The sequence below is a fragment of the Phodopus roborovskii genome, unplaced genomic scaffold (assembly GCF_943737965.1).
Source record: "Phodopus roborovskii unplaced genomic scaffold, PHOROB, whole genome shotgun sequence".
NCBI lineage: Eukaryota > Metazoa > Chordata > Mammalia > Rodentia > Cricetidae > Phodopus > Phodopus roborovskii.
Window position 1 is genome coordinate 27434 of NW_026126932.1, and position 11410 is coordinate 38843.

At 43.7% G+C, this 11410-nt stretch overlaps 1 gene segment (V, D, J or C); it reads left to right on the forward strand.

Moving 5' to 3' along the window:
* Nucleotides 1-936: 936 nt before the first annotated feature.
* LOC127214677 (T cell receptor alpha variable 22-like) lies at nucleotides 937-1523 on the forward strand. The segment is given in 2 exon segments: nucleotides 937-988; nucleotides 1162-1523. Coding segments are annotated over 2 exon segments (414 nt in total).
* The last annotated feature ends 9887 nt before the right edge of the window (nucleotides 1524-11410 follow it).

An 11410-nucleotide genomic window follows, 5' to 3' on the forward strand; every position in this document is an offset into this window, starting at 1 on the left:
TTAAACTGTGAGTTATTAACCAATAAGGGAAACATATTTGCAGAATGACATCTCCCATCAGTCATCATTATGGAGAAAACTTTGCAGTACCTTCCTGTATTTGTTTGAACTCAAGTGCATTGTTCCTCGAAGTCACCACGTACAATAGCACACCAGACCTGTTGTCCCTGTTCCTCTGGATGCGAACTCTTAAGTTAGCTTTTCCCAATCCACTCCCCTTTTATGTGGTCATATTTTCACACAATATTTAGAACAAATATTGACTGTTGCAAGAGTATTCCAATTTTCAAAATGCAATCCAAAGCATTGAAACCATTACATTACTCTATCATTATGTTCCTGTTTCTTTTTTCTGCTGCAGTGATGTTCCTTAAATTACTACACAGGTGAAGAGTGATACTAATCTTCTGTGCAAATGTCTGACATTTGTGTATAAGTTCTGAGAACAGAAGACAGTATCAGTCTCCAGGAGCTGTGAGCCAACTGTTGTGGATGCTGGGGAGGGAACTAAGGCCTCCTGAAGCACAAAAGCCTTTTCAGCTGAGCACTCTCTCAGGCTTCAGCAAAGGTCTTTTGTCAGAAGCCTTACCTGTTTCCTGAGTTTAATATTTAGCTGTTGCTTCTCTGAGTGAGCCAGGCTCTGTGTTGGACTGAGGCTTTTTCTCCTTGGGAGGGGCTTTTTTCTCTTCTGCTTGCAGGATCCTGAATTTCATACAAACCCAGAGTCATTGCAAAATGTGATGCAACCTGTCTCTCAGCCAGGTCTGGTTGGGAGGAGCTTGGGGTCAGGAGGCTGGGAGGAAACTCTACAGTGTCTGGCCTGGCAGGGTTCCTGGGTGGAGCTGCCTGGTGCAGGAGGAGGGACATTAATAGCCATCCTGACACCACAGCCCAGGGCTTGGTTACTGCTTCTGTCTCCAGCATCAACACAGCACCATGAAGAGGCTGCTGTGCTCTCTGCTGGGGCTGCTGTGCTCCCAGGTTTGCTGTGAGTCTGGCTGTCCACACTCAGGGACAGAGAGGACTGTGCTGGGCACATGGAGGGTGGGGAAGCAGCTCAGGAGTCCTGCACAGCTGCCTCCTTCTCAGAGGACTTGGGGTGTGTTCAGGGTTCTGTGGATGCTCAGTGACCTCCATCTGTGTCTGTTTCTCTGTACTCAGGGGTGAAAGGGCAACAAGTGGAGCAGAGTCCTGAATCCTTGGTTCTGCAGGAGGGAGAGAGTGCAGAGATGCTGTGCAAATTTTCTACCACTGCAACCCAAGTGCAGTGGTTTCTCCAAAGTCCTGGGGGACACCTCATCAGCCTGTTCTTCAATCCTTCTGGAACAAAGAAGAGTGGAAGACTGACGTCCACGACAGTCACTCAGGAACGTAGCAGCTCTTTGTACATTTCCTCCTCTCAGACCACAGACTCAGGCACTTATTTCTGTGCTATGGATGCACAGTGCTCCCCACACACCTGCAGCCAGTACACAAACCTTCAGCTGGGTGGGTGTGGCCCAACCAGTCACAAGACATCATGAAGCAAAAATAGAACTTCTGCCAGGTTTAGTGTCCTTTTCCTGTGTTGGTAAAATTTTAACCTCAGGTAGGTGTTGGTCTCAGAGTTAAAGGGCTTTGGTTTTATCTTCATTTCTCCATGCATACTCCTTCTAGAATCATCAGTGTCCATCTTAGATCTAACAGATGAGAGGATGGAGCACACAGTCAATGTGATCATTCAAGCTGCAGTGTGCTGAACTCACAAAGGATAAGAGAAAGGGGAATGAAAGGCAAAGGCAGTCTTTCAGGTCACCCTGCTGTGGACAGGGTCAGGGTGAGTGAGGAGAAAACAAACTGCAGCAACATCAGGAAAATCCAGTCATGGAAGACACAGAATGTGCAGAGAGCTGATGTCCTGGCTTCCTTACTGATGCTGCGGTAAATCTCTGAGAAAAAGTACTTACAGCATGGAAGGATTTATTTAGCTTTCCCTTCCACTTCATAGTCCATCATTGGTGATCAAGGCAGGAATTCAAACAGAAGATGTTAACAACCCTGGAGGAACTCTGCTGCTAGCCTGCTCACAGACTCACACTTAACTATCTTCCTTATATGATCATGTACACTTTCCTACAGGATGGAGCCACCCACAGAGAGCAGGTCTCTATTTAAAATTTTTAAAATGGGGTTCTTGGAGTGTCAGTGAAATTTTATAAGGGGAAATTTGTAAGGGGATATTCAAGTATTGAATCTCCTGTTTCATCATTTTGAGTTATCTTTCCATATATAATATTTCAGTCATCATTGCTTTGCAGTTTTCTAGACAGACTTCTGAATGTCCTTAAGAAAACAAAGAGAAGAGTGACTATGTGAAAGTGCTCAAACTTGGAGGGATTCAGGCATTATGCTGGCCTGCCTCTGTCATCTGGCAGATTGCACTCAGGCAGTACACTGGCCGGCCCAGGGTTCCAGTCTGCTGGCAGGTGCAAAGGACCCCTTTAAAAGACAGATCTCTGCCCACTCATGCTCTCTTTGCTCTCTTCTCTTACTGTTCTTTCTGTTCTTTCTCCTCTCTCAGGTCTCCTCTGCTTCTGCTCCCAGCTCCCTCTTCTCTTTTGTCCTCTGTCTGTCTCTTTACCTCTTTCTCTTTCCTTTCCCCTCCCTCCCCATTCTGATAAAACTTCTCATACAAGCTGTCATGTTTGTCCCCGCCTTGGTCACCCTCACCTGCCATGGAATCCGCCATGGTCGCCCACACAGGACCCCATTCCAGCTTTATCCTAAAGCTGAAGCAAAAGAACAACAAAACATATATCTTCTTCAACTACATTTAAAGATAGTATCTAAAATCTTTACAGCTCAAAGAGAATGAATTACTCATGCTAAAGGGATGGGAGGTGGGCAGGACCCTTTTAAAATGGAGCATAGTGAATATGCATAGGATGTGCTCTTAGTTGCTATAGCTGACGAGGACATATCCAGTCAGGAGCCCAATGTCAGGCCAGTACAGGTTCCTGAATACTAACATGCTCTCCCCCTATTTTTAGATCTCATTTACTTTCTTTTCATTTTTTGTTAGTTTTCACATATGAGAACACATATGTGTTGTGTGTCTCTACATGTCTGCTTTATTTTGTTTGACATCATGCCCTTCAATACCGCTTGTTTTCCTACAAATGGCATCAGTTCATTTTTCTTTTTTCTTTTTCTTTTTTATTTACATTTGGAACAAGGTTGTTTTACATGCCACTCCCAATTGCTTCACTTTCCTATACTCCCCTGTTACCCCCACCAAAATCCAGCCCATCCCCTTTTTGCTACCCAGGAAGGGATGGTGAGGCTTTCCATGGGGAGTCTTCAAAGTCTCTCATATCATTTGGGGCAGGGCCTAGGCTCTATCCATGTGTCTAGGCTGAAAAATCATCCCCCTATGTGTGATGGGTTTCTAAAGTCCATTTGTATACTAGGGATAAATACTGATCCATTACTGGAGGCCCATAGACTGCCCAGTCCTCCTAAGTAAGACCACATTCAGGGCGTCTGGGTTGGTCCTATGCTGGTTTCCCACATTCAGGGAGTCTAGGTCGGTTCTATGCTGGTTTCCCAGCTATCAGACTTGGGTGCACAAGATACCCCTTGTTCAGGTCAGCTGATTCTGTGGTTTTCTCCAGCCTGGTCTTGACCCCTTTGCTCATCGTTCCTCCCTCTCTGTAACTGGATTCCAAGAGTTCGGCTAATGTTTAGCTGTGGGTGTCTGCTTCCGTTTCCATCAGGTACCAGAAGAAGGCTCTAGCAAGACACATAAGGTAGTTGTTAATCTCATTATCATGAAAGGGCATTAAAGGTAGCCTCTGCACTATTGCTTAGATTGTTAGTTGGATTCATCCTTGTAGATATCTAGACATTTCTCTAGTGCCAGATTTCTCCTTAAATCTATATAATGGCTCCCTCTATTATGGTACATCTTTCCTTGTTTTCCTCTATTCTTCCCTGTGTCAAACTTTCTGTTCCCTCATGCCCACCTCTCTCCTCCTCTTTTCCGCTGCCCTTTTTCCTAAATCCCTCTCCCCTCCCTCCATGCTTTCAACTTGCTCGTGGTATCTTGTCCCTTTCCCCTTCTGTAAGGGACCATGTATGTCTCACTTAGGGTTCTTGTATCTGTTGTTTCAGGTACAATATTTTCTTCATTCATCAGTTGACAGGTGGCACCTAGGCTGAGCCTGAATCTCGGCAATAGTGAATGGTGCTGATGTAAACACTATTATGAAGGTATCTGTCTTATACATTGACCTCAGTTTCCCTGGACAAATGCCTGTACCTGGTATTAACTGAATAACTGAATCATTGTTCTTTTCTTTTCTTCTCTCTTTCTCTCTCTCTCTCTCTCTCTCCCTCTCTCTCTCTGTATATTTCAGAAATTCACAGAGCTATTCTTGGTGCCTATACTAACACACATATATACCTAAAATATATAATGGTAGAATTGCATTGAGGGAACTTCTGATGCTCGATGACTTTATTTTCATTGATAATCAATTTGAACAGAATAGGGAGGTGTTGCCTATGTCAGAAATAGCTTTAGACACCATGTTTGTGAGGGGTGGACCCTGTTGAGAGTGTCTGTAAATTTGGAGTCTGTGTTGTGGGGCATTATCCCCAAGCTTCATCTAGGAAGAATGGACAAGTTCCTGAAAGCATCATGTGTAGTCCCAGCCCTTCACACAGCTTGTGAGTCATGGAGGAGAAACCTCAGGATGGGGATTAATGTAGAAGCATGGGAGAACTGGGGCACCAGACAAAACCATGAATGCTGAAACCATAAAGAGTTCAGACCTGGGAACCTAATGACATTTGTCATTTCTCTACACAGGGGAGAGTGGCCAGCAGGAGGAGGGATGTGACCAGCAGCAAGTGAGACAAAGTCCACAATCGCTGACAGTCTGGAAAGGACAGACCAGTTCTGAACTGAACTTACAACAATAGTGCATTTGACTACTTCCCATGGTACCAGCAGTTCCCTGGAGAAGGCCCTGCACTCCTAATAGCCATACATTCAGTGTCAAATAAAAAGGAAGATGGAAGATTCACAGTCTTCTTCAGTGAAAGGGATGAGCTCCCTTGCACATCACAGATCCTCAGCCTGGAGACTCAGCCACCTACTTCTGTGCAGCAAGTGCACAGTGCTCTCCAGGCACTGGCAGTCACACCCAAACCTGCAGCTGAGGCTCCAGGAAAACTGTGCTGTGGGGCTGAGCCTGGCAGAGGTGCAGAGCAGCTTTCCTTTGCAGGAGCAGGTGACTGGTGATAGTGAATGTAAGGATTAGACTCCTTCAGACAGAGGGAGGTGAAGTCACAGCTTTCTTTTCTCCAGTCTCCCTTTGCTCCTCAGCAACCACTGGAGAGTTTACATCTATTTCCTTAACTAGTTCAGTTGAATTCTTTACTGGACAATTGTGCAAACAGTTTCTTGTGTAGTTGGCTTGTACCAACTGTAAATTATACAAGCACCATCTCCCTACACTCTTGTCAACAATGTTATTAATGTGTAGTTATTGCAGCCCAATGTGTCAGTCACTTTGACTGTGACTTCTGTGATAGAAATCACATACTTTACTTTTACCTTACTCTCCCCTGATACCAGGGAAGTAGTGATTTACATGACCACTGGCCACTTATACTTCCTGTTTTGCTGTTCATGTCCCTATCTACCTTCAAGAATTCAAGTATGTAAACCAGGGAGTGTGTTTACAATAGACATATGGCTTCAAAGGGGAAAGAAGAAATAATTTTATTCATTAAATGAAAATGCAAAAGCTTCACTAAAGAATTAGTTTCACATGTGTATTTCAGAGATGAAAAAATACAATTTTGAATGCATTGTTTTTATGTCATATATGTGAAAGACTTAAACTAGCAAAGAAATGAAATGAAGCCCAAATAATTGGAATGCTGGGTGGAATTTGCTAACCATGGTCCTGAGATAGCAGGATACCAAGAATTCACACTGCCCCTCCTTTCCCTGAGTCAGCAGGTGGTAAATAGGTTCCCTAAGAAACAAAGATATAGCTGCACCTCCAGTTTTCCCAGACAAGATTAATTTGCATACCCCGAGGCCCTAAGGTCTGTTGACCCTAACAGGGAGACCATCAGGCCTCAAAGGGTCACATATTTAATAGACAGAGAGAGGGTCACACCCCTTCCCTAAGCTTGTGGGTTTTGCCTTTAAAACATCTGTTCCCCTGGGGATGGGGCTTCTCTCTGGCCTGCATGCAGATGGAGCCCATTTGTGCAAACAATTCCTGTTCATTAAAGCCTATTGCATGTTGCAGCAACTGGAATGGACATTGAGTTCTTAGGGGTACGGACCAAAACTGGGAGACTCCTCATTCTGAGGGTCTTACGTAAGCAGCTGCAGTGCACAGAATAGACAAAGGACCTCACATTACCTAACACTTTGCAAGGTTTATTCACTTAAAGGTACTTAAATGTTAACATGATTTCCACTGGAAAAGATTTATTAGTTTATACATTTAAATATTTCCATGTCACATAATTGATAGTTGTGTTAGCCCTAACTACCTAGGAAGCCAAGACAGGAGGCATGCTTGAGCGTAAGATTAGGAGTCTAGGCTGAGGAATACAGTGAAATGCTGTCTTAAAAAACAAAACCAACAAACAAAAACAATGTGGAAGCCTACAAGCTCTCATTCTCATTCACAATGGAGTTTTCTGTATCCATAATTCAGTTATGTCTTAGCAGTAGGAGATAGATCTCACAATACCAGTAGGCGAACTCCCTGCCTTTCAATGTGAAATATTCTTGTCAAGTTTATAAAGTTGAGCTCCAAACTGGGAAGAAGGTTTGTATAAGAATAGCCTTCATTGAATACAAACACTTAGCTCAGAAGTCAGCAGGAGAGCAAAGACATCCTCCAGAATAAAGAACAAAGAATTGGGAAACTCTGGGTACCTCAAGACAGAACTCTGATTTCCATGGGAATGAAAGTCAGGGAAACACTTAAAGAGACCAGCAATGCAATGAAGGCAGGTTAATTTAAAATAATATAATCTTTTTTATTGGGTTTTCTGAGGCAGGGTTTCTCTGTATTGTTTTGGAACCTGTCCTGGAACTAATTCGAGACCAGGCTGGCCTCGAACTCACAGTGATCTGCCTGCTGTTGCCTCATGAGTGCTGGGATTAAAGGCATGGGCCACCAACACCAATTGGCTGTTTTCATGTGGTGATCAAGACAGATCTTTGAATTTGAGGGTATCCTAGTTTACAGAGTGAGTGCCAGGAAGCCAAGCTTAAATAGTGAAGGAAACCTGAAATCAGAAAAATGGTGAAGATGTCTTTAAACAAGGGGGCCACGCTCTGGCTCAACCAAGCAGCAGAATTTGGCAGCTTTGGCCCCATGGGTTCTACATTAGAACCAATAGTGAATTTTGTGGAATCTCCCTCCAAAACTAAGGAAAGTTCCTGAAGCCAGGCATGTGACCTAGGGGTACCTGAATGGAGGTCCAGATAGGTAGTAGCACACAGTTATAAAGATAAAGGCTGGGTTACCTTGGAGACCCCAAGGTGATAGTGATGCCCTACACTTGAAATATCAGCCAAGAAGAGATGCTAACAGTTAGTGCAATGTTTCCAAAAGAAAGAAATGTGTTGCAATCAACAAAGTTGAAATGAGTTGGACATCTGAAGATCATTTTGACATCATACAGACAAGGAAATACAAAGTTTGTAGTTTGTTCAGCTTGTTTTAGTCTTTTTTTGATAGGGAATTTCCTTACTATGCTCCCTTTCCTCCTTTTTGGAATGATAATCTATATTATGTGCCTTGTGTAGAAAGTGGCCTGGGGGGGGGGGGCTTCAGGCAGATCCAGCTGAGTTGCCTGGTTGGTACCTGAGAAGGTGAGTATGGATTAAGAAAATGACAGGTAAAGATACTAAGGAAAAAAATAGAGACACAGAATAGTCAGGAGGGCAATGCAGTGAATACTGAACCACATGTTTATTCTTTAACATTCTTATATATCCCAACCAAAAAGAGGAAAATGGCAAAAACCTTCTTTACTATGATGCAAGAAACAAGCATAGTTTCGTCCTTAATTTTGTTAACATTTACTAACTAAGCCTTAAACTAAATTTCTCGTAATGTGGACATGAGGATTGAGAGTTAAACTTGATGTTAGACTTTTACAAGACAATAAGGTTTCATATAAGTCAATTTTTAAGTTAGTGTAACTTTTCTCTGTCTTTGTCTCTATCTCTATCTTTTCCTGCCTCTCTGTGCCTGTGTTTGTGTGTGCTTGTGTGTGTGTGTGTGTGGGCCTATGTGTGTAAACCTATGATCTTCATTGTGTATATCATTGTGTATCTCCCTGTATTTCTTTTCTCCTTTATTCATCTATTTATTTGGCACAGGTTCTCACTGAAATTGAAGCTCACCAATTGGACAACACTGACTGACTGGTGAGATCTCAGGGTTCCCCTGTCTGTTTCCTAGAGCTCTGGCTGCAGGGGCTTCCACATCACTGGATCCTATGTGGCTGCTGGCACCTCACCCACAGCAGGCACCTGACACTGGCATCTCCTTAGCCACTATAGACTATTAGTTAATTCCTGTTACAGATTCACAGACATAGGCAAAGGGGATCTTCTGGCATTCTGAGGCACTGCCCTTCACCATATGAGTTAAAAGTAGCTCTCCTAGCTGCAGAATTTATACAGACCCTGCCTTCAGAGATGGAGGAGATTGTTTCAGGTCCCAGTGTTCACAGGGAAATTCATGGACAAATGAGAATTTTTTAAAAATTAATCTTTATTAGATATGGATACAGAGAAGTAAACATATGACAATGGTCTGTCTCCAGGTGCATTAAAGACAGCACATGGCTCATAATGAATCTGACTTCCATCCTCCACATTATCCCACTGAATAACAACCCTATGTGCAAAGCAGCTTCACCCTCAGCAGGGCCAGGTTTTCCCAGTCTCCCTTTTAGGTGCTTCTCCTTTTAACTACCAAGAAAGACAGGAAGCATGTAAAAGTCTGTGGTGACCTACACTTTTTCTCTCTGCACAAGGAACATGTGGCCTATGATCATACACAACCTCATTTCCTGTCTGAGATAATGTAGAAAACACAGTCAGTGCACGTGCAGAGTCAGGCACTGAGACCTCACACTGGTCTAATCCTGAGGAGACAACATTTACAGAGAGGGACATGGGCCACATGCCTCCCTGCAGCCTGCTCTGTGTGCTGGTGGCCTTGGCCTTCTCTGGTAAGAATGTCTCACAGTAGTTAAGGGAATAAGCAGGAAGCCTTGCCCCAGGCACATAGCATTCACATGGATGTGATAGGGAACAGGGATTAGAGAGAAGCAAGCAGAATATGTCTTCATTGAAGTTCATTTTAGGCCTCATGGTACTGAAATCCAACAGCATTTTTGTTCACATTACCACAGAATAAGCTTTTTTATTCCTTGTGATTGTTCTGCAGGATCCAGTTTGGGCCAGAAAGTGACTCAGGTCCAGTCAATGGCAAGCGCACAGGAGGGGGAAGAAGTCAACCTGGAGTGTTCATAGGAGACAACTCAGAACTTTTATCACCTGTTTTGGTACAAGCAGCTTCTTAGTGGGGAGATGATTTTCCTTATTCGCCAAATTTCTTCTTCCACTCAGACTGAGAGAAGTGACCGCTATTCTGTCATGTTCCAGAAATCATCCAAGTCCTTCAGCCTTGTCATTTCAGCTTCACAGATAGAAGATTCAGTGAAGTATTTCTGCGCTCTCTGGGAATCGACTCACAGTGTTTGAAACCATAGCAGAAGCTGAACAAAAACCAGAGCTCCTTAAGCATAGCCTCTCTCAGGGATCCCAGCTGAGAACACACCTGTGCACGGAGAGGAAAAGGTTCCAACTGTGGCTGCTTCATCTGTGGTCTGCATCAGAAGTGTGTTTCTAAGTAAAACCTCATTTTATGCAATCTAGAAACAGCCATAGGGAATGCCTTTCTTTTAATACTTTGTCTGAACAGTATTCAACTAAAAATAGACCACAGAGATCATGTGTTGTTCTTTTGATACAATTATTGCCTAAGAAACACAAACACAAGACTCAGTACTCATGTGGAGTTTATTGATAGAGGGGAGAGAAAGGGGGGTAGTTGGTAGCCAACCAAAAGCAGGGGAGAGAGAGAAGAGAGGAAGAGAGAGAGAAAGAGTGAGAAAGAGCAAGAGAGAGCAAGAGAGAAGCATGTTTGGAGTGTTTGATTTAAAAGGGAAACTTGCCCACGTGTAACTTAGTCCCCTGTGCAGCCAGGTAAAACTTGAGCAGCTAGGTAAGTCATGATGTAGAGAAGAAATGGCCATGAACATTCTGCCCATCATCAGGGGGTGGGGTCAGCAGACTGCTGGTTCCCACCATTCCCACCTGTTATTGTTATTTAAAAGGTGGGGTTTGGGTGTGGCAGGTTTGGGAATAAGGATGTTGAGTTATCAAGACTGCTTCCTGCTGACTTGGGGCAGTGATCATCTTTGGGGGAATGAGAAAGCTGGGGTGCTGCCATGTCCTGGTAGCTGGTTGTTTCTTCGCAGTCCTGACAGTAAGGAATTCTGGTGTCTTTTTGAGACCTGGCAAGATGTTAGCAGAACAGAGGACAAGGTTAAATTTAGAAAAAAAAAAAAAAGTTCCTTTTCGTAGGTCCTTGTACTTGAGGGGAGAATTGTAAAATGATGGAGGGGTTCCTGAGGTGAGGGAAGGGAGTCCTAGGGCCAGGGAAAGGTTGAATATTTATTTGGAGTCAATCTGACCTGTTTGGATGGGTCCAATTCGGCTCCCTGGAACTTACAAGAGTCCTTTAAGTTTGTGAAAACATAAATATTAAGATGAAGAGACCCCCCACTATGCTTATTGCCTGCTCGAGCTGCTCTCATTAATTGCCAAGGTCAAGTTATGAGAAAAGTACAGGAGGGAAGCAGGTGCTGCTCTTATCCAACACCAACCAGCTATCTGTGGTCTGCAGCTTGGACTAAAGCAAGGTCAGCAGGACAATATCCAGGATGCTGAGATAGTCATAACTGAATTCATTGTATTATTTGTGCCCAACCCGAATATCCAACTGTCCTTGGTTAACTACAACTGCTACATTTAGATGAAACAATGAAATCCCTGTAACCATGCTTCTGCTTCTGTAAGCCTGCTTCTTGCCACACCAACCTTATATAAACTGCATATGCTTTAACCAGGCACATTCTCTCAGTCTCTTGAAAGACTGAGGCATCCATAGGTACCTGTGTGTAAACAATAAATAACCTCTTGCACTTGCATCCAGTGGTCTGGTCTCATCTCTTGGGGGAAAGGGCCTTCCCCCTGACAGGCTCCAAACTCTTGGGGTCTGCTGGGGTCTTTCAAAGACACATT